This window comes from Chaetodon trifascialis, chromosome 7, assembly GCF_039877785.1.
Source record: "Chaetodon trifascialis isolate fChaTrf1 chromosome 7, fChaTrf1.hap1, whole genome shotgun sequence".
Taxonomy (NCBI): Eukaryota; Metazoa; Chordata; class Actinopteri; order Chaetodontiformes; family Chaetodontidae; genus Chaetodon; species Chaetodon trifascialis.
Genome location: NC_092062.1, coordinates 7,273,401 through 7,300,952, shown reverse-complemented (window position 1 = coordinate 7,300,952; position 27,552 = coordinate 7,273,401). Strand labels below are relative to the sequence as shown.

Sequence of the window (27,552 nt, the reverse complement as noted above, 5' to 3'; positions counted from 1 at the left end):
TGTGCTGTGTACGTACCATGTCTGGCGGCCCTTACTTTGATTCGACAATGTTTCACGTTTGATTTATTTCAACGAGGCGCAAACGGAGAGCAGACTGCCGTGAGGCCACGTCTTGCTGTGTGTTTACAGCAATATGCTCGCAATTTCAGCAGCATTTATTCTGCAAGACCAATCAAAGCTGCCCTCCCAAGGATGCTGAGTGGGAAACACTTGTAACGTGTACTGTAAACTGGATGGTGTTTCAGCACTGACCCTCACTCAGCAGCCGCTCATCACACACACACACACACACACACACACACACGCACACACATATATAAACACTGCTAATGCGGACACATACGGGAAGCCACATTTTTCAGAACCAAGAGGGTTCAAGGCTTGACTAGCAAACACGTACACGAAAACGGCCAGGGAGGGGTTTGTTTTTTTCAACGTGAGCAGGGTTCATTGATTGACCAGCGAACACACAAACACACACATACATTTTCCATCCCTTTCTGTCTCGTCTTTCCTACTCAGTTCCAGTCTTTGAGAGGGTCACTGAGTGAGTCCAGAGATGTAACTGCTACCACTTGGAGACAAGAGGAGCAACAGGTGATAGATTAGCTAGAACAAATTGGAACCATTACTCTCCTGTGTCCCTGGTTCCCGTCAAGCTATGGGTTCGTAGAAATGTTGTCAGTTACTGTATACAAGCCTGTGCCCCTCCGAACCGTCCAGAACCACTCTAATTCGAGTCAGATGGCATCTGAGGCGCATGTCACTGGCCTTACTTGGTATGAGGCCTTTTTTTGTGACAGTGGGATTCTGCAGATACCCCTCAAAAAAATGATTGGCCCATACAAACACAGACGTACACACAAACCCTTCACATACGGACCCTGTGTAATTGGACACATTGCCACCTGTGTCTGACACAGGCTTTCTGCTGTCAAGAGTCAAACGTAAAAGTCAGCTAGAGAAATCAAAGGCGGGGTCGGAATGAAAACAATGTTCTTGGTGGTTGCACACATGCATACACCCAACACCAGGTTCAAAGTGGGGACGGCGTCATGCATGACCTCGCCAAAAAGGCACAGTAACCTGGGTAATAAGCATATTTGATCTCCCCCACCACTTTGCAGAGATATATACGTGTGTGTACGTGCCTCTGTCAGACCTTGATCTCCCACTTTCTCCAGCGCTAATAGAGGCTGACACCTGAGAAGGGCCAGTCTGTGATTCCCCCCAGCCTGTTCACATTAAGTCCTGTTCTTTAAAGGTATGCGAACACCAACACCACCTCTCAACCTCTAGGCCCGATGCTCACTCCTTGCACAGGCCTTCCACTGACAGTCTCAACCTTAAAATAGCTGTTAGACTCACAGCTGAAGCCAAGGTGTTCCCAATAAAAACAGTCAAGATGTGTGAGAATGCCACTGCTGGAAAAGCCCTTTTTTGACTCCCCCTGCCTGGCGATGAAAGTGCCACCACATTTCTTTCAATAATTAATATTTCCTCCCTTTCCTTGCCCTCCAAAAGCAAAACAACCACATTTGAAAGTGGTGCTAAATCAAGATGGCCATCTGTACCTCTGTGTATTCTCAGTTCTTCACTTGACATTGTTTAAAAGGTGCAGCACTGTATTTGGTTGAGAGAAGTCTTTATCACGGTGACGTGTTACATCTTAATCCATAAATATAGGTTTTTGCAGCTTAGTCTGCAGAACATATAAGTCTGTCATGGCTTGTAAATAGTTTGTTTTATTTTTTCTTTTCCTGTTGTGGGGTTTTACTTTCCTCATTTTATGCCTGCCTTGCCTGGATAGTGAAACCACATGGAACACCACTGTAAAGTCTCACACACACTCCCATATCAGCTCCAGAAGACAACCAAACCTAGGGAAATGACACGGATGTACTCGACTTGAAGCCATATAATTCTGTGACGTGATTTTATTAGAGTTCTTCAAAAGATTCATCTTTTGACATGGCGCCACTGCAATAAAACGTGCTCCATCAGTTACCAGATAAAGCCGGAGGGAAACTGTACAGATGCTGCGTTCCCCTTGCTTTCCTTCGTCCTCTGTGGACCGTTCTTTCAGAGTTCCCACAATTTAAAATCCAGATACACGCTATCCTGCTGTCGTTTGACAGATTTTCCTTTAACTGATCTGCAATTCAAAAGCTTAAGGAGTTCATAAATTCAGATGTGATAAGTGTGTCAGTCAGCCGATCTGCAGTGCATATCTCAAGTTATTTAATGGCATGCACTGATTGAACCAATAAATAAGCTCTATGCTGTATTTAATTCTTTTTTCCCATTTATCATAAATATTGCTAGTAAAAATACTTTTGGCCAGCAAATATAAATGTTTTTGAAAGAGCTCGTTCAGTTATGAAAGGAATTGATTGCATGAATGCTAAAAGCTGTATGTGGTAGCTTAGTTCATAGAAGACAACTCCATTTCCAAGATAAGGTCCTCCAAATATGTGAAACAACTATACGCTACATAATGTATATATCTGAATCTGCACCCATTCACATTTCTGCTTTCAGGGACTATAGGAAAGCTGTGGCCAAGGTTTGTGTATCAGACATTTTACTCATGATCAAGTAAAAGTTACTTATGGGTAAAGTATTAAAACCTTGGCGTTACAGCAAGCTGCATCTATAGCACTGCTCACTCTGGCCAGGTGAGTTTCTGATTAAACAAGTAATTCATCCTTTTCCGTCGCACCAGAACTAGCTGGGTGTCTGGGGTAGGATGGTTTTCAGGGTGGGAGAAGAGAGGGACCTCGGGAGGGGGGACAGTCCATAATGAGGACCAGGTCTTTCTGCACAGAGAGCCAGGCAAGGCCCCGGCGCTGGCCCTGACTGGGTGATCAGGGACAGCTTTATGTGATTACAGAGGGGGGAGGGGTTGATTAGATTGAGTGGTGCAGAGAGAGTAAAAGATAGAAAGGACTGAGAAAGAAGCAGAAGAATTGGCAACATGAAAACAGAGGGAATAAATGAAAGAAGAGAGGAGGGGAGCAGAAGAACCTGGATGAAGCGCTGCATACAGGCTATTTATTCCACCACTGGAAAGTTTCCTGGTGATAAGTCAAGTGGAAATGATAAGCTACATTGCACAGCAAATTCCACCTATCTTTCCTTCAGTTCCTCTCTCCAGCCATCCTTCCATTTGACCATGTGCCTCACTTCCACTGGATTAAATGAGAAAGAATCCTGAGGGCAGGGTCTGTGTGTATGTGTGTGTGAGAGTGTGTGTTTGTGTGTGTCTGTTCGCCTGCCTGCCTCTCTTGGCTGCGCTCCCGCTCATGTCATCCAGTGCTCCTACCTGGGAATGAGACAGACGGGAGGCCTAAAACCCTTAAAAACCCTCCAAACACTGGTGCCTTGATGAGACCATGAAAAACAGCTGCCCTTGTTTTCGGCTGCTTCCCTCTCCCATCATCATGACCAAGTGGAAAAATGGGATAATGGAAGTGGTGTAAAACGGCATTGAGTTAATTCATGTGTCTCTGTAAATTCCAGTCAAGTGTTTGATGGCTGCAGTGCACCAGAGAGAGGCAGAGCAGCAGAGAGGCGAGGAGTCTTGGGTTTATGTGGCTGGCATGGAGAAAAGATTCTCTTCTTCTATACCGCAGTGTCACGTCAGGATGTTACGATGAGACAGCCCGTAATTGTGTGTGTGCGTATATGTGCGTATAAGACAAGGAGAAAGGGATTGAGACCGGACCCAGCTGTTCTTTAACAGGTCCTTGCATGCAAAGCTGAGCGATTAGAAGAGGAAAGAGTTCGAAGTTTGATTTACGAGACGTGGTACCATGCAGTATTCCATGGGTTAGATAGCAACAGATATTGCTCACTGGGACACTGGTGAAACCTGCCTTTTCTTAAAACCCCCAAATGGATTGTGTCCACTTTATGTGGGTTTCCAAATGACAAGAGTGGGTTATAAAGAGCAAGGGCCTGAGCCAACAGTGAATTTATTCAATTTGGGTCCTAAGTTTAACATAGTTCAAGAGGGACTGCTTTCACACTGAGGAAGACGAAACAGTGTGTTATGATTGCTAATCATAAAAGATATATGAAATACGAATTTGCCATTCACAAATACAAATAGAACACACACAGAACCCCAAAGAGATCAGGGGAGATTGTCTTTACTACTCAGTTTACTCCTGTCATGAAGTAGCAGTAAAGTCATGTTTTTATGACCTGCCCGAAAGAATTGTTCTCTCGACTTCCTGCCCTGTTTGCTTTTTCACTCAGCACTTCGTAAATATAAGTCAGGATGAGGACAAGATACTCCCCGATTTTAAGAGACTGCTTAGAAACTGTCCATAAAGGGAGTTTTTGTTTGTAAAGTTTTGCTGACAGCGCAGTTTTAAAACCGTTGTTTTCTTTTGTCTTCTTCTGTCGCCGGTTGTTGTTTCTTCAGCTGAGCTGAATGTGGAGCTGTCACGCCCGTTGAAAGTCAACCCCACGCTGGCGAAGCTGGAGCAGGCCAAAATGTACCTGAAGAAGGTCCTACCAAACCACACATGGGATTCCTCCAGTAAACCACCATCTGCTCCCTCCACCCCTCAATCCTCCCCCACGAAGACACTTCCCAGGACCTTTCCTTCTCGTTCGGACGCACACCATCAGGCCTCAGCCCTGAGTAAAGCCGGCACCACCAAAGCCCTGGCGCTGCCCTTCCACAAGGTCTCCCTCCACACTGCCCAGATTGTAGTGGTCATGGAGACAGAGGCTCATCCAGTGAGGCCCAGTGTGACAGTCACAGTGTCGGCCATGACAGGAAGTCTGAACATGAAGTCTGGACCGAGAATAGAAGGTGAGTAAAAGACAAACGTCTTTGGCTTTGTGCAGAAACCATAAAATAACATTGAGCATACTGCGTGTGTTCAGAGACACAGGGAGCTCAAGCAGCACAGATGCACCGCATCACAGGTGCAGAAACATAAAACCATATTCTGTAATTTGCTGATTTAATTTGTAACTGCCTGAACAGCAAAGGAAGTGACAAAATGGAAAACATACTTTGCAGCTGTTACCCTGATGGATCAGCCAGTATTTATAGTCATAGTTCTCCAAACCCCATGAGACCCCATGTTCACCTTCTGTAAATTATGACCAGCTAACAAAAAGATTTTGTTGTATTACCGGAGCAGTCACCTCCATTTACCATTGTGATCAGAGGTTCAGCGGGAACGTAGAACTGGAAGCATTGTGTCATAACATATGTATAGCTAACTCTTGGTCGTGTGGTCTCTGAAGCTTTATACTTGAGTCAAAGCCTTTTCTTTTTTTGGTTCTTTGACCCCCTGCTAAGACCCCTCCTAGCTCAGGAAATGGCTTGTGTTGTATATCTCCAAAGTAAGAAGGGCCAGGACCTCAAATGAGTCATCTTTTTTCTTCATGTGGAAAGTGAAAAACATGAAATCAGTGATGTTATCCATCTTATTCTGCTGTATTTCAAGATATTGCCACTTGTTTAAAGGAAATTCCTGAAGCAGGTGGAGCTGCATTGGAAACAACTGTCATGACTTCACCCCATTTGGCAGATTTTATCATCTTTTAAAGAAACCACAATTTTAAGACTCAGTAATACACTACACTAAATGTACATGCTTTTTTGTGGTGTGTCATTTGTCTAGTACCCAAGCTCACCCTGTGAGCCAACAGGAACCAATCCAGGCCATTTGAAAATAAAATACAGTTACACAGAGCTCCAAATATCCAATACAAAAATGTAGTGGAGAACAAATTGTTCTGCTTCATATCATTATGTCACAGAACAAATATTGATGTGAACAAAGAGCTGTACCCAGAGCACCACGCACTTATATTTGTTATTCATTCAGATTAAAATGTAACTGACAGGTTGGAGCATGTTCCCTCACGAATGTGTTAAATTAAACAGCAGGTTGTGTAAAGAGAAGACAAAACTAGTCCATTCTAATACGGTAGTGATCGATATCTTGCTTCATAGCACTTAGTCAAACTTTCCACTTTCCACCCTTGTTTGTTGAAAAATATGCAATGTTTCAGCCTTTTTGGACCAACTGACACTGTCATTCACTCACAGTGGGAAACGCTGGGAACCAAATACCAGCATTGCTCCCAGTATTATTTGGAATATTGCTGTTTTTTACACATGCTAGCAAAGCCCTCATCTGCCAAAAACAAGGTTTGTCAGTAAACTGTAAAGTGAGATGTTTCTGTTAGTCTTGGATCTGAAGTTGTTGTGAGACTGTGTGTATTTGATTGCATTGGTATGTGTGTATTAGGGCCTGAGAGAGAAAGATATTTTCATGCGTTTATGTACAAATGTGTGTGAGAGAGAGATGTTTGTTTTCGTGTTAGGACCAAACCCTGCCCTCATCAACACTGACTATTATCCAGGAGGCATCACAGTGTTTCCATTATGACAATCAGAACTACTAATGCTAATGTAAATTCAAAAGCTTCCAATTTCTCTGTGCCTCTGGGTGTGAGCCGACACGCTGTAACAGATGATCTGGGATTTTTGGTTTGTTTTTCAGTTTGCGCTGTTTTCTGGCACGTCCCTCAAAGTGGACAGCAGATGGAAACAGAAGGACAAAAGACAGGGCTGACATGCCACATGCAGTAGATAACGAGGAGCACGCCTGACTCGTAATTTTGCAGGGGGATGGTTTGTACCTCGGTACCGCTGAGCAACGCGTCCCCTGTTGACTGGGGTTTGCATAGGGACAAGGACAGAGCTGAAGCTGGGCTCCCTAAGTGCCTGCATCTGTTTGACAGATGTTGTTATATTGGGTTACTTCAGATAAAATGATTGTCGAAAATGTTAATTAAAACCTCCAACAATTTGCACTTTGTTTACTCAAATCTGCATAACTACACAGTGACACAACACTGAGCGCTGCTGCCCTGCTCTGATTTTCACCAGCTTTTCAGCTTTCATCCATCTTTGATGTGTTGACTTTGATAAACACAGTTGAAACTGCGTGTTCAGTGCAATGGAAAAAGAAATGGCGTTTAGAGACAGTTGAACTAGTATGAAAGCTAACCCCCTCCCACTCACTTCGCTTTCAATGACTCTTCTATTTATAGTGATTGCTCTGCCTTTGCATATAGTACTACGTTTCAAAAGGGATTTGTTAATAGTAGTTCTTTAATTTGTTTACAGTAAACACAGGAAATAGAGATTAGTGTGCAGTGCACTGTCTTTTCATGGATATTGTTTGTTCCACAGTTACCAGCACCTTGAAACAGAGCCACCACTGCTCTCAAGACATTACAGTTTGACTGAACGAAAATAAAAAATGTCGGGATCAGGACCACTGGTGTTTATTGACATCCATTGGATCATTCATCCCCAGTTTGGCTCCAAACTCTTTGAAATACTGTTTGTTGTTAGGGCTCAAAAAACATAACAGCGTGTATGTCTGTTCTGAACAAGACATTATAATAACTGCCATAAAACTAATGCTGTCATCATGTGCAGCAGAAGTTTCGTTTGGCTCCTCGTATATCATATTTGAGTGCTCTCTGAAATACCTGAGAGAAAGATCCTCTGTGTAGATCTCATTTTAGGCCCTGATATTTCATCTCTTTGCCTCATCTCTGCGAGCATGTTGAAACCTCATGTGGAGAAACACCTGTAAATGCTGCCAGTGGAGGATTGCAAAGTTTACATGACACCAAACGCCCACAAAGAGGATCCTTTTTGCACAGGAAAAGGTATTTTAAAGCAAATGTCATAAGTTATCCTACTGAATAACATGCTTGTCTCACCCAGTTGTCCCTTTTTTTTCCTCTTGATAACTCTAGCATAGATCTTTGTCATAACACACACTGCTGTTTTCCCTGAGGGCTTCTTCACATAGTGTTTCCAGATTTGTTGCGATCGAAAGGAGACAAACTGTCTCCAATTACGCTGACTGATCGCTGGTGACAATAGACGTATCTGCCGACTTTTAGCCTTAGCTGCACTGCCTCCATCACTCAGCACTCCGGCCTCTCCAGTCCACTCTGTGCCTCCGAAAATGGATACCTTGGAATTTTTAAGAAGATAAAGGTTAGGATTCCCGCTCTGTTAGGTTGAGCGTTTGAGCTGCCACAATAAGTCAGCGGGAATGACCCCCCTGGGAGAGGCTGTACATGAGAGATGTAAGGCAGGAGAATGTAGTATTACTACCGCTACAGTGTGTAGCACTACTGTTGCTGCTGTTGTTGCTCTGCTGGTCTTCAGTGGCAGGCTGAGATTGATGGACCACATCCTGAGCAGACCTCGAGATGATGCCAGTGCGCAAGGAGAAACAGGAGAGGGAGGAAGAGGGGAGGGAAGAGTTGTGAACGAAGGCAAGCAGGAAGGCGATGGAGACAGAGAGGTAGAGAGAGTGAAAATATGGAGACGTAAAGGAGGACAATGAAATGTGATTAGACAAAGAGAAAAATGCAAATTGAGCAGAACGGTGGATATAGGAAGTAAGTTCATGAGTTGACGTTGGGCAGATGAGGAAAAAAGGTGAGTCAAAAAGTTGGATGAAGGCAGAAAGGAAGCAGAAGGAGAGGTAGAGAAAGAAGGGAGATATGATAGAGGACAGAGGGGGAAAAGCAGAAGACAGGCAGACTGCTACATTAACAGGGGTCTCTTCACTATATGCCATTACACCCACCCCACCCCACCCCACCCTGTCTTCATCAGCATACGTCCATAGCTGCGATGGGGTGAAGACCCTGTCATCCTCCCCCCTCATCCATAGAACATCTGGGGTTCTGTACCTGGTCACGGCAACCCCCCTCTGCCAGGGGACAAGACGGAGAGAGAGGGGATTAGGTTGACAGTGAGGTGTGTTACCAGATCCTGTGTTAATGAAAAGCAAGTGGAAGCCCCACATTCCTCCCTGCGTCCACGGCTCACCACTCCCCAAGGTAGGGGGGCATTTATAGTTCAATGAAAGAAAGGAGGGAGGCGGGCAAGAGAGAGAGAACATATGTCTTAAGGTCCATGAAACAAGACCCTCCCTAATCTCTCAGCTCTTTGTCAGACTGCCCATAGAGTGCCCCCGATTGCCTAAGAACACACACACGTACGTATCGACAGACCCTGTTACCAGGGCAAACTTTTCCTTATGCATACAACAACATACACACACACACGAAGCTTACTTCTCGGTCCTTTGCCTCTGTGGACCCCCTGCTTCTTCACGGTGATTTACTCCAGCACGCTTGTAAAGGAAAACTTCTGTTTGTGGAACAAAGTGAAAGCTACCCATTATTTATTTATGTTTCTTCGTTTTTTTCCCCCCAAGTTTTATTTTGTTTCCCTGGCCAATCGTTGAATTACGGTCATGTCAGTTTGTTTACTCTGCTGAAAGAAAGCCACTCTTTTCCATTTATCATATTATTTCTGTTTCAATAGTCAGGGAGAAGGAGAGCTAAGCAAGGCCAAACTTTTAAAGAGATTTATATCTGGAAATACATGTTAACCCAACTCATAAATTGTTTTCAATGCATTAATAATAGAACTATATCACAGAGAAGACATGAGGGGAAAAAGAAAGGAATTGTTGACACACATGACTGCTGGGTCAAGATGAAGATGTACAGGTGTTGCACTGAGTTGGCCAGACACATCAAGTGTAAGATTGTTGTGGTCCACCACCAGAGACAAACATAAAGAAGGGTTTGTTTTGTCTTTTTGGAACAGTAGCCATTGTTAAATGTTGAACGCTCATATTTTGTGGAACAGTGGTGGCTCTCAACTTCACATCAGAGCAGGGGTACGTCTCAGGCATGCAAGTAACGATTCTGTTAACTAGATCTGACAGTGTTTTTCTCAATTAATTGTTTAGTGTCAGGATATAGTGGAAAAGTTCCATCACAGCTTCCTTTGACAGACTTTACCACATTGCTTACTGTGTCCAACTATCACTCCAAAAACAGGAATATGTTCAATGTGCTGTCATAGAAAACAAAGAAGAGCAGCAAATCCTCACAATTTAGAAGAATGTGTCTAGCATTTTTGCTTAGAAAATTTCTTTATACAAGTAGAAAGACTAGGCAGGTATTCAAACCTTTCTTCAAACTCTCAACAGCAACCAAACAGGCTGCTTGATTTAAACAAAGACGGTAAGCTAACTCCTAGCTTGTTGCCTACATCGTGTAGGTAGAAGTAGCTCACAGTAACCATTCAGGATGTGATCTTCAAACTGAGTTTCAAAGGAGCATTTGTCCAAAATTCTACTTGTTTCTCTAATTCCTAGCATGTGTATGGTGTATATCTTGGTACAACAGTAGCTGTAGGTCAATGGAGGCATGAAACAGACCTGAACCCACCTCGTAACCACTTCTGTAAGACCCAATCCAACTGAGCCCAGCTCTTTGTTGCAGATTGTAGACCTGAACCTACATTGTCCCAGCAGTATATGAATACTTCAGCTTCTTCACAAACAGCTACAGTATAATATTGACCTACTAGCCCAAGTGGCTTACAAAACAATACAGAGATCCATGTTCAGCAATGAAAACATTATACAAATTACAGCCAAACCATGTGCCTTAGTGTGCCTTTGCAGAATTTAGAACAAAACTATGTGCAAGGACAATTGTATCATTTGTCCTTAGATGTTATCATGCTATAGAAGTTAAATAAAAGCTTGTCGTGAATCAGTAAGGAGTTGAAGAAGCTTCCCTTTAGCAACATCATGCTTTATTTTATCCATTACTGCCTGTTAGTTTGCCTGGCTAATGTAAGGCATAACATTGAACTAGTTGTTCTGTTCCTTTCTCTCTTCCTGCTGGGCACTGCATGGCCTACTTGCAGCATGTAATCACGCATACACAGACCATGGGAGCAGCCAGAGAGCAAGAGAGAGGGCAATTTCTTATTAAATTACCTTTGAAAATAACCAAACTTGAACTGAGCCTGAAGCTGTATGAAATGAGAAGGTCCACGTTTGACCTAAAACCCGATAATTTGTCAGGAAGCATCAGGCTCAGGTTGGGTAACATAATGGCACACAGTAAAAATTCTGATGGTAAGAATAGGATTTCCTTAAATTGCTGCATTATCCTCACACATCTTCCTATGAAGAGGTCACAATTAGAGTTGAATGTCAAAAAATGAATGCATATCGACCATACGTAATTTGCTTATGTGTTGCAACTGTCATTGAACCCATGTGTAACTCATCAACACCCCTCACTAACCGTGTAGCGGCTTAGATGACGCACAGCTCCCTGCGTTGTGCCATTTTGGCTGACAGTGTCCCCAGCTATGAAACCAGTTTCCTCTAGTGTCCTATAGTGGTCTTGTGGTGAGTGAATAGTGTATTTCTGTGGTGAGTGACAGTATATTACTTCTATTACTCTTACCATCCCAGACAGTCTTCAGGGGCCTCTGCTAGTTAGGTAATGACTCCTTTAGGTTTCCTCTAATTGATACCAGTGCGTCCTGGGGTATAAATCAGCCAGGCAGTGGTCAGATAACGGCTGCCAGGGAGAAACCGACACAGTAAATCAATGTCTCCGATCTTATCTAATCTTACCCAAGCATTTGCCAGAAATGTATTTCACTTTAGGAAGATTTCCATCCACCCTATTCTCCACCACCCACTTTGTTCCTTCAGTGTCATAGGTTGTACGTTAGCGGCGGCCATGCTTGTGTGCACTGGTTTACTGGCAGGTCTACTGTGAGATATAAGCAGGTGTAGGTTTGCGTGTGCAGATCTGTTTGTATGACCACGTATAGTGATTCTATTATTTCAGCTCACTCACTCGTGGACCAAACCTCCTGGACTGTGCTGATCCCCTCTATCTGATCTTATACAAGCCCTTTGTAAGTGTATAGATTTTTCTAGATTTTGCCAGTTTCTAAAAAATATTTTTACATGTGCATGTTTCTTTCCTATTTGTCTATGAATTTGTTTTTGGAGAAGATGCTCCTCAATAAGGGAACAATTTTCCAGCCTCTAGTTGGTGCTGTCTCACAGCCTGGGTATAAGTTTAGACTGTGCTTGTGCTCTGAAGTTTGTGGCTGAATGGTGTCTGTAGGTTGGTACTGAGGAGCTGATAGATGTCAGACATGCCTAAGGAAAATGCTGAAGTTGTTTGAAGGGATTACTCTGTGTCTGTTTGTTTTTAATTTGTAGTGAGGACACTCCTGTCTGTACCATTACTTAAGGCTAACTGCTGGTGTTGAAAACATGAAAAAATACTCACCCATCAAATAATCACATAATTTGCTATCCATGTTCTTATGAAAATGTGTTCACTTCAACTATAAAAGTGTGTCTGTGCATGTGCCTGTGCATGTGTGTGTGTGTCTGTGTGTGTCATTGCAATTTTCATATGCCAGGATCTATTTCATTCAGCTCCATCTGAGCCAGTTTTCTAAGCCCAAAATACATAAAGTTGAGCTGCCTTAAATACCCCCCAAACAACAGCTGTCCTTGTAATCCAGCATTTGTTAGTAAGTGTGTGTGTGTGTGTGTGCGCGCGTGTGTGTGCGTGCGTGCGTGTATGTGAGTGAGTGAGAGTGTCTTTTCCAACCACATAGTTAGCAGTGGCACAACACATCTTCATCCCCATGCTATTCTGTCCAATCTCTGTGGCAGATCTTTGTTTTTCTTATGTGTATCTGTGTTTATGTGCTTGGCTCGTAAGGTGCAGAGCTGTATGAGGTGCTGATTGGATGAACTGTCTCTATGATCTAGACTCTCTAAAAAGTTGCTGCTGCTCCTTTATTTTCTTCCCATGATTAATCTCTCTCTTCCCCATTGTCTCTTGGTTTTTGTGGTTTTGCCCATCATCTGTAAACATGTTAGATACTCTATGACGGCAGACGCAGGTACCGCCCGCCTCATCCTCCAATACTTTCCCACCACCTCCTTTTTTTCCCTCAGCATTCCCTCTGCTCCTCCCTGCTTATGGCAGTACTTCACAGCTCAGCAGTGTAATGTCTTCAGGCTGTCTGGCTGACACATCTCTTGAGACAAACCTACATAACTGTAACATGGTCACACAGGGAAAGAGCTGGGATGGAGAGAGCATGCAGCCCGGATGGAAGAATGGAGTTAGAGATGAAGAAAGAAAGGGATTCCCCCTCATTAAAACCACTCCCAATTAGGGTGATTATTAAGAGCACTGGCTGCTTCTGCTGGCTTAAATACCAGGATGCTGCGGTCAACTGGGCTATAAATGACGCATGGTGAGACAGGAGAAAATGCTTTGATGCACATTGTGTGTGTGAGCGAATGAGTATGTGGGTGTATTTGTTTCCACTTGTTCACCTGGGTGTGCGTGGTGCTGTATCTGTATTTACACATGTATATATACAGGCATTTGGCTTTATTCTCCTGTACGTAAATATGTGTGTCCGTGCTTGAGTCTGCTTTTGTACGTGTGTGTGAATCAAAGATTCTCTGTTTAATAAGCCAGTTTGGGAGTTCCCTTGCGCTGTCTAATAAATCCTAGCCATGAAAATAAGCCCGATGTCCACAGTTCAGTAAGTAATCTCTAACAGCTCTCTCTGCACCACCAGAAGATATTAGCAGGTAAACTGCCAACTTGTATCAACAGTGTATTTCCTGAGAGAAATGAGTCATCCCAGTATAATATTTCCCCCAGAATGATTTATACAAGAGAAGCCTTCTTTCATTGGAGCCCCCCTGTTGTGTTATTGGGCTGTAATGTTGAATAAGATGTTCCTTAGTTCCTTAGAAAAGATGTGAGTGCACTTGTGTGTCATATCTTCGTCATATCATAACTCTCTCTCGCTCTCACACCCTCTGGTTCTGTGTCTCACACTCTCCCTGTCCGTCCGTGTCTTTATCTATTTGTCTCCTCATTTCTCAACTCCTCCCCCACTCACTTTCCATCTTTTCCATCTATCTTGCTTTACCCCAAGTGAACCCCCAGGATCACTGAAGAGCACACAAAATCTTTCCTCAACGGACTAAAGTATAAGTAGTTTCATAGAAATGGGACGCTGTGTAAAAGGTCAATAAATACAGAACGCAATCATTTGCAAACAAACTGTTTTTACAAAGTGTTCCTGGGTCCATGTGTTCACAGAGTGGTGAACTCACTCCATCATTGCTTGTGATCGACTGAGCCTTTCCAGGATGCCCCTTTCATACCCAATCATGATACTATCACCTGTTACCGATCAACCTGTTTACCTGTGGAATGATCCAAACAGGTGTTCTCACGCTTTTGTTTCTCCTGTCCCAACTTGTTTGAAATCAAAGTTGATGAGTCTTTGTCATGTTTTCAATTGCAATTCAGTGCTTGCTACAGTGTTAACAAAAACCTGCTCATCACTATGACATCATTGCTCATCACTATGACATCATCGCGGTTTTGATTGGCATAGTGTGTGAATGTGTGGTGAAATTTTAAAGGTCAGACAAATAACAGGAACGATCACACATAACTTATAGTTAGAAACTGAAGCAGGTGTGCCGCTGCTTTCTTTTACTTTTCCAGACATCCAGCCAAGCAGACTGGAGTGAGAATTAATAGAGTTAAAAGGCATCTTTAAAGAGCCGCTTCTCAGGGCATTATTAGTCATCTAGGGCTGCTTTCCAAATGGGCTGCTGCTGCTGCAGCTTTAACTGACCAGATTAGCCCTCCCATGTCAACAGCTAGTAGAAGGGGTTTCAGTCTGCTGATTTATGGGACCAAAAACCCAGGTTCAGGACAGCCTGTATCCACAGTGACACATCTCTGTTTTAATGGAAAGGACAGAGAATGCTGTCCTTATTAAGTTGGGGCTTTTGCTACTTTTGGTTCTTTCTGGATGAGTGGGTGTTTGGCTCCTCTGTCTGGATCCCATCAGCATTTTCTCACTGTCATCGTGTCTGCTAAAGCTTTTAGTTTACCAAATCACAGAAACACTGAGTTTGAACTTGACTCCATACAGGTTGAGATTGATGTAACCATGACCCCAGAACACCTGTGTTCAAGGAGACACACAGGAGTCACATCTGTTCTTCTTATTAACTGATGTATGCTTTTAGTCTCAGACCCAAATATTGGAAAATTGCCATCATTCTGTCACCTTATACCCTGTTAAATTAATAACTTCCTCCAGTACAAACTAGTCTCCTTAAAACAAAATTGTTAATATTTATTGGTTATCAGTCCATTAAAGAAACATGAGGGCAAAGGCAGGGACATGCTGTATTCGTATTTCAGTATAGAATTTGAGAGAGCCAAGTGTTTATGTTAATAACATCAAATGAGTGCAGCAGTTTGGAGGCCAGTGATGTGGTTGGTGTCATTGTGCTGAATGTTTGGCTTTGATGTCACAGAGCCAGTCTTAGTGAAAACACAGAGGCAAGCATTCATGCAGCTGAATTTTGAGGTTGGACTATTCATGTGTTTCACTTTCATCTGGCTTAGTTGCACCTGCATCAGTGACTTGTGTTATTGTTTATGTATAATTAACGATATCTGTATTTCACTTTGAAACTAGTATTTATTTGAGATGTTTTCCCATCTGTTTGAACCCTCTTCCTTCTTTTTTTCAGTGTGTAATCAATAGATTAGTGACTGCTCCTACTTCATCCATCATTGCCGAGAAATGCTTCTTCATCATTCATCATCAGAGTCTAAACTCTTTTACCCTTTGTTTTCCCTCTGTAGTTCCACCCTGTGCTAAAGATTCCACTCATTGTTACTCCCTCTGTCTTCCTAGATGCAGTTCAGGCTGCATCTGTGCAGATGGAGCTTCAAGATGTGTTGGTGAGGACAGGGCTGAAGGACCGAAGCCGTCTCCTGCTGGGGCCGTTCTCCTGCAGCACTTCCCTGGAGGCTCGGTGGTGTCGGCACAGCGGCAGTCCTGGACCTGAGCCTGGCCCCCCTAAACTGCTGTTGGACCTGAAGGGAGGCCTGCTGCAGGTTTGCATACGCATGACTACAGATCAGCATTCTCAAACATGAGATTTATCACTCAGCACAGCTACAGTTTGTAGCACCTCTGCACCTGGTTAGAGTTGAGTGGCTTGCTCAAGGACACACAAGGGCTTGAGCCCTTTGGGTTGAAGAACGGCCTCTAATCACGAGGTGATGCTGCTGCGCACTTAAATGTCACCTCAGCTTGAGTGCCTTTGGTTTCCAAATTAGTCCTTACAGTATTCACAGGCTGACACCCACAGGCACAGCTCATCACACTCCTCTTAAATCTGCTGTTCCTCGTCCACCCTGCCATGGCTTCTGTCCTCTGTGCAGTTGAAGTGATGACAGTGGGAATTGCATGCTGTAATTCCACTTTAAATTTGAGTCACATCTGCTGGTTAAGTGGGGAAATATTATAAGGCTATTTTTAGGCTTATATCTTATGTGTGCTGTTTTCCTGTAAGAAGTTACATAATGTCCACACTGAAAAGCCCCCTTTCAATGTAACTAACTGAATGCATAATTACTGATGTATTATTCCACATTACTTCTTCAGGGGGAACCCCCTACCCCTTTCCCGTATTTCAATGATTTCCTCAATGCTTTTATTGCGTGCCCATTAACAGAAACATGACTCGCAACTCAACACTTAATACGTAACCATACATTTCCCTCTGTAAATATTGGCGTTTGTGGTGTTTTAATCAAGTCCTCTACAAAAACCACCGGAATTCCTTCCGATTCCTTCTTCTTGTGCTCTCTTTCCAAAAACCTGGAAAAAAATCCCCGAATTTTCCTGTTTTTTGAGTTTAGTCATAACCCACCCTTGCAAGTTAGTGAGGAGCGGGCAAGCAGGCAGGCAGCTCCATGTGTGAAGAGTTTTTGACTCAGAGATTCCTGCTCCTTAGTCCAAACCCCAGGCAGACCTGCTTTGATGGAGCATGGGAAGGGGAATGCCACGGGTAAGAAAGTAGGATGTAAGGTTGTGTTGGGTAATGTTAGAAAGGATGTGAAGGGGTGATGACGAGGGTAACCCTGACTGCCTCTCTTCCTGTTTTGGAAAAGAATGTTGAGTAATTGTTGACGTAGGTCTTTATCCATCAGCTGTGAGTCTGTGTCACTGTCTAGCTTTGTTCTTATCGGAGTCTGTTTTTTAACTTTCTTTCTTTACTTCCTCTATATCACTCTATGTCTTTCAAACCCGATCTTCTCCATCTTGACTTTGATTTTATGCCTCTGTCTCCTCTTGTTCTCCACCCTACACTCTTTACTTGCTGTCCTCTCCCAGCCGTCTTTGACCTTTCTGCTTCTGTCTTAACAGGTCTTCTGGGGCCAGGAACATCTGAACTGCCTGAAGCTGGTGGAGGAGCACCTACAGGTCTACCTAAACCTCCAGAAAGGGGATTCCTTTGATAGCTGTTCCAAGGTCAAGGCCTGCCACACCCAGCCACCTCCCCCTCCAGGCTCTCCCTCTCCTCGGACAGAGCACAGCTCAGATGACCTGCGGACAGGGCATTTTCAGTACCTCCAGGACTCAGGTGAATGTCTGTACAGTGCATGCTGATCCCATGCTGAAATGACAAACAGTAAATGATAAAGTGATGGTAACATAGTGCTTTTCTAGTCTTACCGACCACTCAAAGTGCTTTGGTGAGTCAGCATTCACCTATTCACATAACACATTCATACACGGGTGACAGAAGCTACCATGCAAGGTGCCACCTGTTCATCAGGAGCAATAACCATTCATGCACACTCACACTCGGATGGCACAGCATCTGGAGCAGTTTGGGGTTCAGTATCTTGCCCAAGAACACTTTGACAAGTAGACTGCAGGGCCCAGTGATCTGATTAGTGGCTCTGCCACCTGAGCCACAGCTGCACGTTAGAAGTGGCTGGTAATAGTGTCGCCAGGCTTAAATCTATGAAAATCACTGGTTACTGTACTATAGTATGCAGAGGGGTATCAAGGAACCAAGAGTAAAATTATATTACCTGAACATTCATTTTTCCTGCTCACTTCTTTTCAGAAAGGATGGAACAGTGGTAAGCACTGGTCCCTGAATCCATAGGTTGAACATCAACCATGGTCAATCATTCCTAAAGTCACATAACTGAGTTTATACTGACTGAAAAAAGAACCTTTGTGCCAAAGTGAGATGTCACTTAAAATACACATTGCCTTAAATCAAAGTCAGATCAAAGCTCTCTGTGGAAAGAAGTTTCATCGGACATGTCTGCCTGGTTCCACTCTGAGTAACATGCTGTTTATTCCCCCTCTTTGTGCTTTGTGTGTGCTGTCCTCTACGTGTGCGCACACAGACACACACAGGAACATTATACACAGAGGATCAAACTTCTCTCTGGCTGTAGACCAGCCGTCCACTCTGTCAGCTGTGGTTGAGTCTTTGTTTGTTACACTGTTCCACTGGTCTTTGATGCATTTAATATGCTGGCTGAAGCAGGAGAACGTACAGTAGTGAACTAGAACAGAGAGCACAATCTGTCGGCAACATGTTGTCAACAGCCAGAGAAAACCGGGCCCCGGAGAACGGAGAGCAACGAGTGGCCCCCCGGGGCCTGACACAGGGATGGATGGGATAGATGGACAGAGGAGGAGATGAAAGATGGATGGAGAGAGGGGTGGAAGCAGGTCCTGTCTGTCTCACTTTCTCTAAGTCCACGCTAACTTGAATGAAAGCAAAACCTCATGAAAGTGTTTTTTCTTCAATCTACCCGTTTCGCAAAAGAACAATACGCTGTCCACCTTCGAGTGGGCAGCTCACCGCTTCACATAAAAGGAAAAACTAACCACAGACAGATTTCGCTGCCCCTTCAAATGTGTTTTCTACAAAGAGACTCTCAGTGTTTGCACCCCCAGGGGCCAAACAAAGCAGCAGTTCTCTGCTTGACTGTTTTTTTCAAATAAACATTTTTCCAAAGGACTTGAATCCCAAACAGCAGCCACGACTTGAGTCAAACACCACTCAGAAGTTTAGATCTAGATCCAGTGTTATCCAGCTTTTGCAGGTGCTTGGCATGGTTCAATCAATGGTTGTTTACTCAATAGCAAAAATGTTTACTCAGTCACTTTGTTTATATACGGCTTCTTACACATATAAACATTGTGAAAGCGTGGAAACATCGACTGTGCTCTTTTAGGAGATATTGTTTTGGAGGGTTTGGATTCCATAGTACAACTAGGAATAACTTGAAAACATCAACCGAAGATGTATGCAAGTCAAAGTTGTTGTTTTGTTTTGTTTTTTGCCACAAAAGCTTAATGTCATAATGTGAAAAGAATGCTACGCTATCGTGCCTTCGACTTCACAATCAGCATGTCTGTCATTTTCAGCCTCTCTGTGTCTTTCTCTCACAAGCATGTGAAAATGCTGAAGGAGGCCAGTCAAGCCTTTAAACAGGCTTCTTGTTGTGAAACTTGGTGTGGTTGTGCGTTTTATGATACCTGAAGAATGTACAGCAGTAGAGTAGTAATCTACTGTATGTTAAGCATAAAATGCCTGGGCTCCTTCCAGTTTATCCTCTGCTCTCCAGTCGCATTGTCTTTTATCTGCTCTAAAGACACAAGCTGTCCTGTTTTTGTCTTTTTCTCCTCTTTTCTTTCAACTATTTTCCTCGCCTCAGTTTCTTGTTCTCTTAGCACATCACAAGTTATTCTGATAGTGTTGTTCATTCTTCTGTTCTTGCAGCTTCCCGGAGACTGCCAGGACCCCATGAGGTGGTGTTCTACAGCGAGACGGAGGATAGCCCAGGGGTGATGCTGTGGAGGTACCCTGAACCCCGTGTCCTTACCTTTGTCAGGATAACTCCTGTCCCTTTCAACACCACAGAGGACCCTGAGATCAGCACTGCCGACCTGGGGGATGTCCTGCAGGTAGAGACACACTCTTGATTAGAAGAAATGTTAGCATGTTGCACTCCCATACTGTCTTAGAACATGCATATTGTCTTTCCACTACTCTCATACACACACGCTGGACACATAGCCTGCCCTGCACTTCCTGTTCCCCACACACATGAACCGAGACACACCTGGTGGAGATCTGCACTCCACTCTTCAAGTTCATCACTTGTATCTGGATGCTCTGCTGGAGTCCTGCTGCTGTGAAGAAGGTGAAAGAGAGTAAGAGTAAACTGAGAGGAGAGCCAACACTCCCCTCTCTCTGCTCACTGTTTAACATCACCTGCAATGAAAAAGAAATAAACTGTCTTGGAGTTGGGCTGCCTGCCCGTAAAATTCCCACGATATAAGTCATGAGAACTCCCGTATCCTACGTGTTATTGAATGACAGAGACCCTTGCTGTCCCTCCAAACATGTAATACATGGTCAGACAGCTGTTTAAGTCATCTTGCATGCTCTGGTGTGAATAGCCAGGTGTCTCCAACCCCAGATGAGGTTATAATTTGGCAGGCTGTAGCAGCTACTGGGTCTACAGGGCCTCAGTGGGGGACAGGACATCCCACTTTTCCTCCTATCACTCATCCTCTCCCTTTCTATCCCCTGCCTCACTTTCCACCTTATCATCCTCCAGGGCGAGCAGGGTCCCAATTCAAGTTCTTTCGCATCCTCCTCCATAATCTTTCTTTTTTCCTGGAACAGAAATATGCTATTTTTAGGTCAAATTGCCTGACACTGTCACAGCTATAGTCAGTGTGAGTCTTATTTGGAATGGAATTTCTGGTAATACAATATACAAAACATGTTTTTGTATATGTCCACTGTCAGCTACATTTAATCCAGTGATGTTCCTGAACAAATACATTTTCCCTGTTCTTTTCCTACTCATATAAAGTTTCACAGCTTGTATTAGCTATGTTTGGTCAGATATTATTTTAATTTCTGTTTGTATTGTGGTTTTAAACTCAATTTTATGTAGTGTAAAGATCTTCAGAAGTCACACTGAGAAGTAGAAGCTGCGAAGATCTTGTCTAGAGACTGCTTTATTGTCAAAATGTAATATGAGGGGGGTCTAAAAATGATTACATTACTGCAATAACTAATAAGCATACATGGTGTAATAAGTTTTATTATTCACTAGAATGAAGTAAAGTCTTACTTTTTTTAAAAGTTGATTCTTTCCATACAAAGTACAGTATTATTACAAAATAATGTTATAACCTCATGCTATTATATTGTCCTGAAATTAATTACAGTAGCAAGTTTTATTACATTTCCAGCCCACTGATGAAGACTTTTAAATGACGTTTTTAAGCCTGAGGGTTAGGTTACCTCTTTCCTCACTGCATCTGCAGCAGAAGTTTCTCATCTCCCCATATCCTCCCTTTATTTCTCAGATTCTTTCCTGGACTCCCACAGTCATTTCACCTACAGTACAGATGTTTTCTTCTGTCTGTCAATGTCAGCCCAGGAGAGACAAGATATTGGAAGGTGCTGCAGATGTCTGGCTTCCTTGCGAGGCTCCACAGCTGTAAAGTCTGTAATGACCAAAACTCCAAAGCCTCTAGCTGATTGGCTGCATATTGAGTTACAGTCAAGAACAGAGGGAGCTGGGGTGTGTAAGGGAGGGAGAGTTAGACGAAGAGGTAGTGATAGACGGACTTGGAATAGGGAGAGGGTGGTTAATGGGAGTGGATTGACAGGAAGGAAGAGCGGGATGAGAGAGAGGTGAGCAGAGATGGAGTGAGAGGAGGTTAAAGAAGGATGGATAATGATGGTCACAGAGGGAGGTGGTGTCTTCTGCAATGCTTACAGGAGCCTGTGTGTAAGAGGATCTGTGTGAAAATACACTTTCTCCAGTCCAGGGGAGAGAGATGATTCTTCACCAGCTGGTGAAGCAAGAGGCTGATGAAGGTCTGACAGGAGATACAACAAGCTGGCTGACGTATTCCAGCATGTCTTGTTCATATGATTCCCATTCACAATCTGTCATGCACTTGGACCGTGGAGTATCAAATATCAGAGAGGAGATAGTTGGGTGCCTGCATCTGTACGTCTGTCTATGTCTGTGCATGAATATGGAAACCTGTGACTGCAGACATACTCTGTGTGTGTGTGTGTGTGTGTGTGTGTGTGTGTGTGTGTGTGTGTGTGTGTGTGTGTGTGTGTGTGTGTGTGTGTGTGTGTGTGTGTGTGTGTGTGTGTGTGTGTGAGCGTAAGTGCAATACACAATATGAGATGTGGAACCAATGGTTGATGAACATGTGGTTTCCACATCTTCTGCTCCACTCATGTCATCTGGCATGGTCCTGTCTCTTCTGACAAGTCTGTTAAAAGGAATCAGGTGATGAGACTTCCACAAGGGAAGTGGTGAAAAGAGGAGGCTCCGAGCACCCAACTATTACTGAAACCACTGCGGGGAAGAGACGCAGTGGGGTCAGATACTCTGCCTGTAGCGAAAAGCAATAAAAGCTAAGTATTTAAATGTGAGCCATTGTTATTGACAGTTCAGGAAAGTGTCTCTGCAGTTGTGCAGAATTAGTTAGCATCTATCTGAAATAGAAATGTGACTCATAGAAACCACTGCACCGGCCGTAAGTGAGGCATGGGTCACGAGGCTCCTAGCTCTGCTGCTTGTGTTTCTGTGGCATCCATGTGAATGCCCTGTCCAGACCCTGCAGCAGACATGTCTGTAACAGGACACTTGGACAGCTATAGCAGTGGGCATGTTAACAAAGGTATTGTTGGTAACATTAATGAAAACCATCACTTACGAAGTCTGTAAGTTAAACTGTTTTAAATCATTTGCTGAAAGCTTCTCTGTTGCATTTTGTCAACACTGCTAAAAACAGTATCATGTATCATGGACTTTTTGAAAGGAGTGATTGTAAAGTAATTATAAGACATTGGATCCGTTTACTGATATGTTACACAGTCCTCCTTACTTACCTCATATTTTTGTCCAAACACTCATACAGCATTACTCCAGTTGTGTGTGAGGCGCAGGGTTGGGTTCGTGGGGGTTATTTTAACAGGACCTCTTGGTCATCAGCCAGAGTCATTGTGATCCCACATTTAATTGATTTCAGCCTCTGGCAGACAATGGTTATGCTTTCATTCCTACGGAACTTCAAAAGTCTCAATTAATTCATTTTTTATTTCTCCAAAGACCAGAAAGAAAGTCCAGCTACAGAGAACGGAAATGCAGCCATAAAAATCCAAAAACCAGTAATGGCTCAGTTTCTGTTCCAAAGGAATTTCATTTATTTTGCATTTAGGCCTTGCAGAGAGAGAGAGAGAGAGAGAGAGAGAGAGAGAGAGAGAGAGAGAGAGAGAGAGAGAGAGAGAGAGAGAGAGAGAGAGAGAGTAGGAAAGAGAAAGAGAAAGAAGGCAGTCATAATTTCTCAGGCCTCTAAAATTACCATGTGGCCACACAGAGATGGAGGCTGATAGATTTTGAGAAATGTAAAGTGAGAGGCATAGGGAAGGAAAAAGAAATGAGAAAAGAGAGAGTGATATTTAGCATTGAGCTGTCTTGTCATCCCTCTCCATCATTTAGGCAGTAATGTTTTTCCAATTTTGGGCTGTTTACCAGCAGGTGGAGGGGGAAAAGAATTGCGTGAGGTGAACAAAATAAAAGTGAGTCTTTTCCAGATTTTCTCCATCCCATCATTCTATTCCTCCTCCTCTGTCTTCTCCTTCCTTTTGTAACAGCCCCCCCCCTTTCCTTTGCTCCCTGTCTCCACTCCACTGAATAGATGAAGGTGGGGTTGGGGGGGTCTTTCTCTGAGCCATTCTGCTTGCCTGTCCCCAGAGCAGATCATATTAACATTTTATAAAATCAAGATTTCCTGCATTTAAATAGTTGTGGTTTCCCAACTGGTTCCAGTATCTCAGAGGGGGAATTCAAACCTCCTTCCATTACTCAAAGTCAAATTGCTTTTCTGTGCTGTTTTTACATGCAGTAGAAGGGGAGCAATGTCAGAAAGATGCAAGGGGGGTGGGGGGGGCAGCTGAAAACTGACAGATGCCTGAGCATCCGCAGGTTCCCACCTGTAGAGGGCCCAAGTGATGAAGGGATAGAAGGAAAGAGGAAGGTGACTCATTCTCACCTTCTCACCGCCGTGTGGTCCAGCTCTGTGAATCATAAGCAGGTGTCTTCGCTGCTCTTTTTCCATCCCTCTCGTTCGTCTTCCCCTCCCTCCACCTCTCTGTGGGGTTCTGAAGCCTGAGAAACAGGGAGTAAACACAGGAGCTATGATTCAGCCTGACCCCAGATCGGGAGAACAGGAGGAGGAGATGCAGTTTGTTTAAGTAGAGAGCAACAACTGGGCTCCAGCCTCAGCATATGGTCAAACAAATGTCACACATTCTGTTCTCATACGCATTCGCCTCTTACCAATGCTAGCTTTTCTCAATATGCAAATGTGTAAAATTCCACTCTCTGTTTGGGCAGTTGCTCAGATCAAAAACTCACACCATCTGTTCCCCTGCTGTTGCTTTCGTGCATGGCACCGTGGACTATCCTTTAAAGTTCCAGCAGGGCTCAGTCATTATCATCTGCCATCATGGCCCTGCCGGCCTGTGGCAGATACCATGAAGCCACCTTCAGCCGTAACCGCTGCTGCAGCTGTTGTTTCTGTCATTGTTGTTATTTTGAGAAGCACAGGTCCACCATCAGCTTCACATCCATGGCGCACACATTTTTACACACTTCTCCTCCAATTCTATTCAACCTCTTGTAGGGAGTTAGATCTGAGGGGAGCCAGTGGGGTATTTCAATTCAGAGCGACACATTGAACCAGAAAGAACAAGAGTGTGTTTTAGCCAAGATAACTATTATTTTAGTGGGACAGCGCTCAAGCAGACCTGCATTAGTCACAGCTAATGCACTATAAAAATAAAAGACTGTCCATGTGGTTAATTTGATCTGGAGTTTTTACACCTCATCCACCAAAACTCCAGTCCCCCTTTTATAAGTTTGGCGCTACAGAGGAGAAACAAAAAAAAGTTAAGCGTGAAGATCTCAGCGTGGGCTTATTCCTGATTTTCCACACTGATTAATGTTAACGTATATTAGCCCACCTGAGACAGCATAGCGGGAGTCATTTTCAGAACAATTTTCATTACATATCCTGAGTAAACATTTGCTCAAGCTGATGTCAATTCAATTTGTCTGCTGGCTGATAAGAGGTAGCTAGCAGTGGAATTTGTAGACGTATAGGCATCAGTGAAATAACAGAAGACCTAATAGCAGTGTTGATATTGTTAATAGCAGTAATGGCAGACAAGGCTGAGGATGTCAGCAGTCACAGCCTCAAAGGGAGCTCGGGGAGTCTTCAGTTGCAGAGACATGTTTAAACTTTTGCAGTGATCACACCTGGGCTGATCATGGAAATTGAAATCATTTCTGTATGTTGCGTATTTGCTTTAGTTTGCCTGCCTGCCTTTGGTTAACCTTTTGAGAGAATGTGATTGGTCAATCAGTCTCAGAAAAGTAAGTCCATGCAGAATTGTAGTTTGCGGTTTGGCAGAAGCCGGGCCGGGTGACAGGGATGGAAATCAGATCTGTATATACACAATGCTGCCAACAGTCCTGGATTTGAATATATTTGTAAATAGTTTTGAATATTTAAACTAATTGAAAAGTCCTCATGTTAGCTTTCCAGGCATTTGAATCACCTCCAAAATGGAACCTTGACTCACAAATTAAGATAACATTTAAGATAACCCTTCATGGGGTATTTTGCCCTCGGACTTAGCTGGCAGGCCTGCTTTGTCTAGCGATTGAAGAAAATACATATTGGAGCCATCCAGCCAAGGGAATGTCAGCTATTCAGGGTTACATGTTGTTTATCAGATAAGGTACACACACAATCAGGCAGCGGAAACTAACAGTGCCCAGACTGTATCATGCACTCACATACATATGCACACCTGTGTATACACATATGTATACATGCATATTGTCTTTCATACGTACAATTATACATACTGTAGTAGAGCACATATACACAATCCATTTGACATATACACAGGTGCCTCCTTCTCCCAAAAGTCAGTGCCAGACATCCAATTCAACACAGCAAAAAAACCTGTCTTCACTTTTTTCTTTCTTTTTCCATCATCCCTACATTTTTTGAACTGGTTATCGATTTCATCTCCACTCCCCTCCAAGGCCAGGGCTGCAAGTCAAAGGGAACGTGACGCAAATTCAACCATGCAAATTTATTCCACTGTACCATATACGTACCTCACATATTCATTTCTGTATGCCGTCATGTGTATAGAATATCACAGGTGAAAAAAAAAACAAAAAAAAACGCCCTCTGTGTTTTAGCAACGCAGTTATGGGAACTCTCGGTGGAGATTTGGTGAGTTTCCGCTTCGGTGGCTCAGTGCTGGGGTTGCGGGTGCACCACTCTGTCAGGTGCAATTATGAGAAGTTGATTCCAGGAAGACCTGTGTGGCATTTCATACATGATGTAAGCTACGGTTACCTCATGCATTCCTCCCTAACCATACGGTCCCACACATATGAAGGCACACACACATTTTGTCAACACCAAGCTTTTCACATACCAACTTGTTGACAGCTGCATGAGTTTGGTAAATGTCCAGGGAGCTTTGTACCTCCGGTAAACAATTGGATTGTCACAGACACATGTGTGCTGGCAAATGCACTCACTCACCCATACACACTCACACACACACACACACACACACACACACACACACACACACACACGTCTCCCTGCCTGGCATCCTTCAGGTGTGCTGTTAAGAGCTCCCTGCCACCACTGATCCATCAGTAGCTGAGTTGTGCAGGTGGTCGAGGGAACATGAGAACCTGGTTTTGTTCACACAGGAGCACCAGACACATTTATGCTAATTTTGGCACAATGTGAGAGGAATGAATGAGGCCTTCCAGTCATCACATAATGTGAGAACGCTCACATAACCTGATTGTTATTCAGTCTCCGAGCCAGCTCCAGGACTTCAATGCTAATGGCTGTCTTGCAGCTCATAGTGGCCTGGTGTTTAGTTATGCTGTGGTCATGCTGTGTTGTTATGGAGATGAGTTGTCCTCTCGCTGCTTTGGTGGTCTGCGGTCAAAGTGTTGTAGTTTTTTCCGACTAGATGAGAAATTAAAGATCGGTTTGTCTGAAATGAGTAAAATTCAAGGTTGTAATACAAACATCATAAAAAAGCACTTGTTCATGCCTTCTCTCATGCAAGGATTCCCAGTGACTTGAAAGGGTCAGTTAAGTATGAATGTTGATGATCTGCAGACCACTGAAGTTGCTTAATACTTGATGTGTAACTGGGGGATTCACAGGGCTGAAGTCGTACCTGTTGTGCAATAACAAAGCCTTACAGTAATCCTACTGCTGATGAGTAATCAGGGTCACACTGAGGCGGTTACAATAGCCTGCTTGTGTGGAGTGGAGCCTCAAGTTAAAGCGATGAACAACGGAGGGATACAATAGTAAGACACTACTGGTGTTTATCTGCAAAGGGGACTAAGTGGGGGATATAAAAGCACCGCTGTCATTTGACGGCGCAAAGCCAGCACCTTAAGAAAGGAATATCTGATCCATTGGTCGAAAACAGTATCATTTTTACAGCAAAACCTGACATAAAGACGTTCTCTGACATGGTGCTGATGAGCTGTAACAGCAACAGTAACTATTTGAGTTCACTTGAAAAGCTCAGTGTAACCTTATAAGGCAGAGAAACACAT

The 27,552-nt window shown here is 43.6% G+C and overlaps 1 protein-coding gene across 1 annotated transcript in view; it reads left to right on the top strand.

The window, feature by feature from the left end:
• Positions 1-27,552, top strand: part of LOC139333438 (intermembrane lipid transfer protein VPS13B-like) — a 319,141-nt gene that overhangs the window by 236,913 nt on the left and 54,676 nt on the right. The window contains exons 38-41 of the mRNA XM_070965843.1: positions 4,433-4,828; positions 15,689-15,891; positions 17,210-17,426; positions 19,599-19,783. Coding sequence (XP_070821944.1) covers positions 4,433-4,828; positions 15,689-15,891; positions 17,210-17,426; positions 19,599-19,783 — 1,001 coding nt within the window. The remainder of the gene's footprint in view (positions 1-4,432; positions 4,829-15,688; positions 15,892-17,209; positions 17,427-19,598; positions 19,784-27,552) is intronic.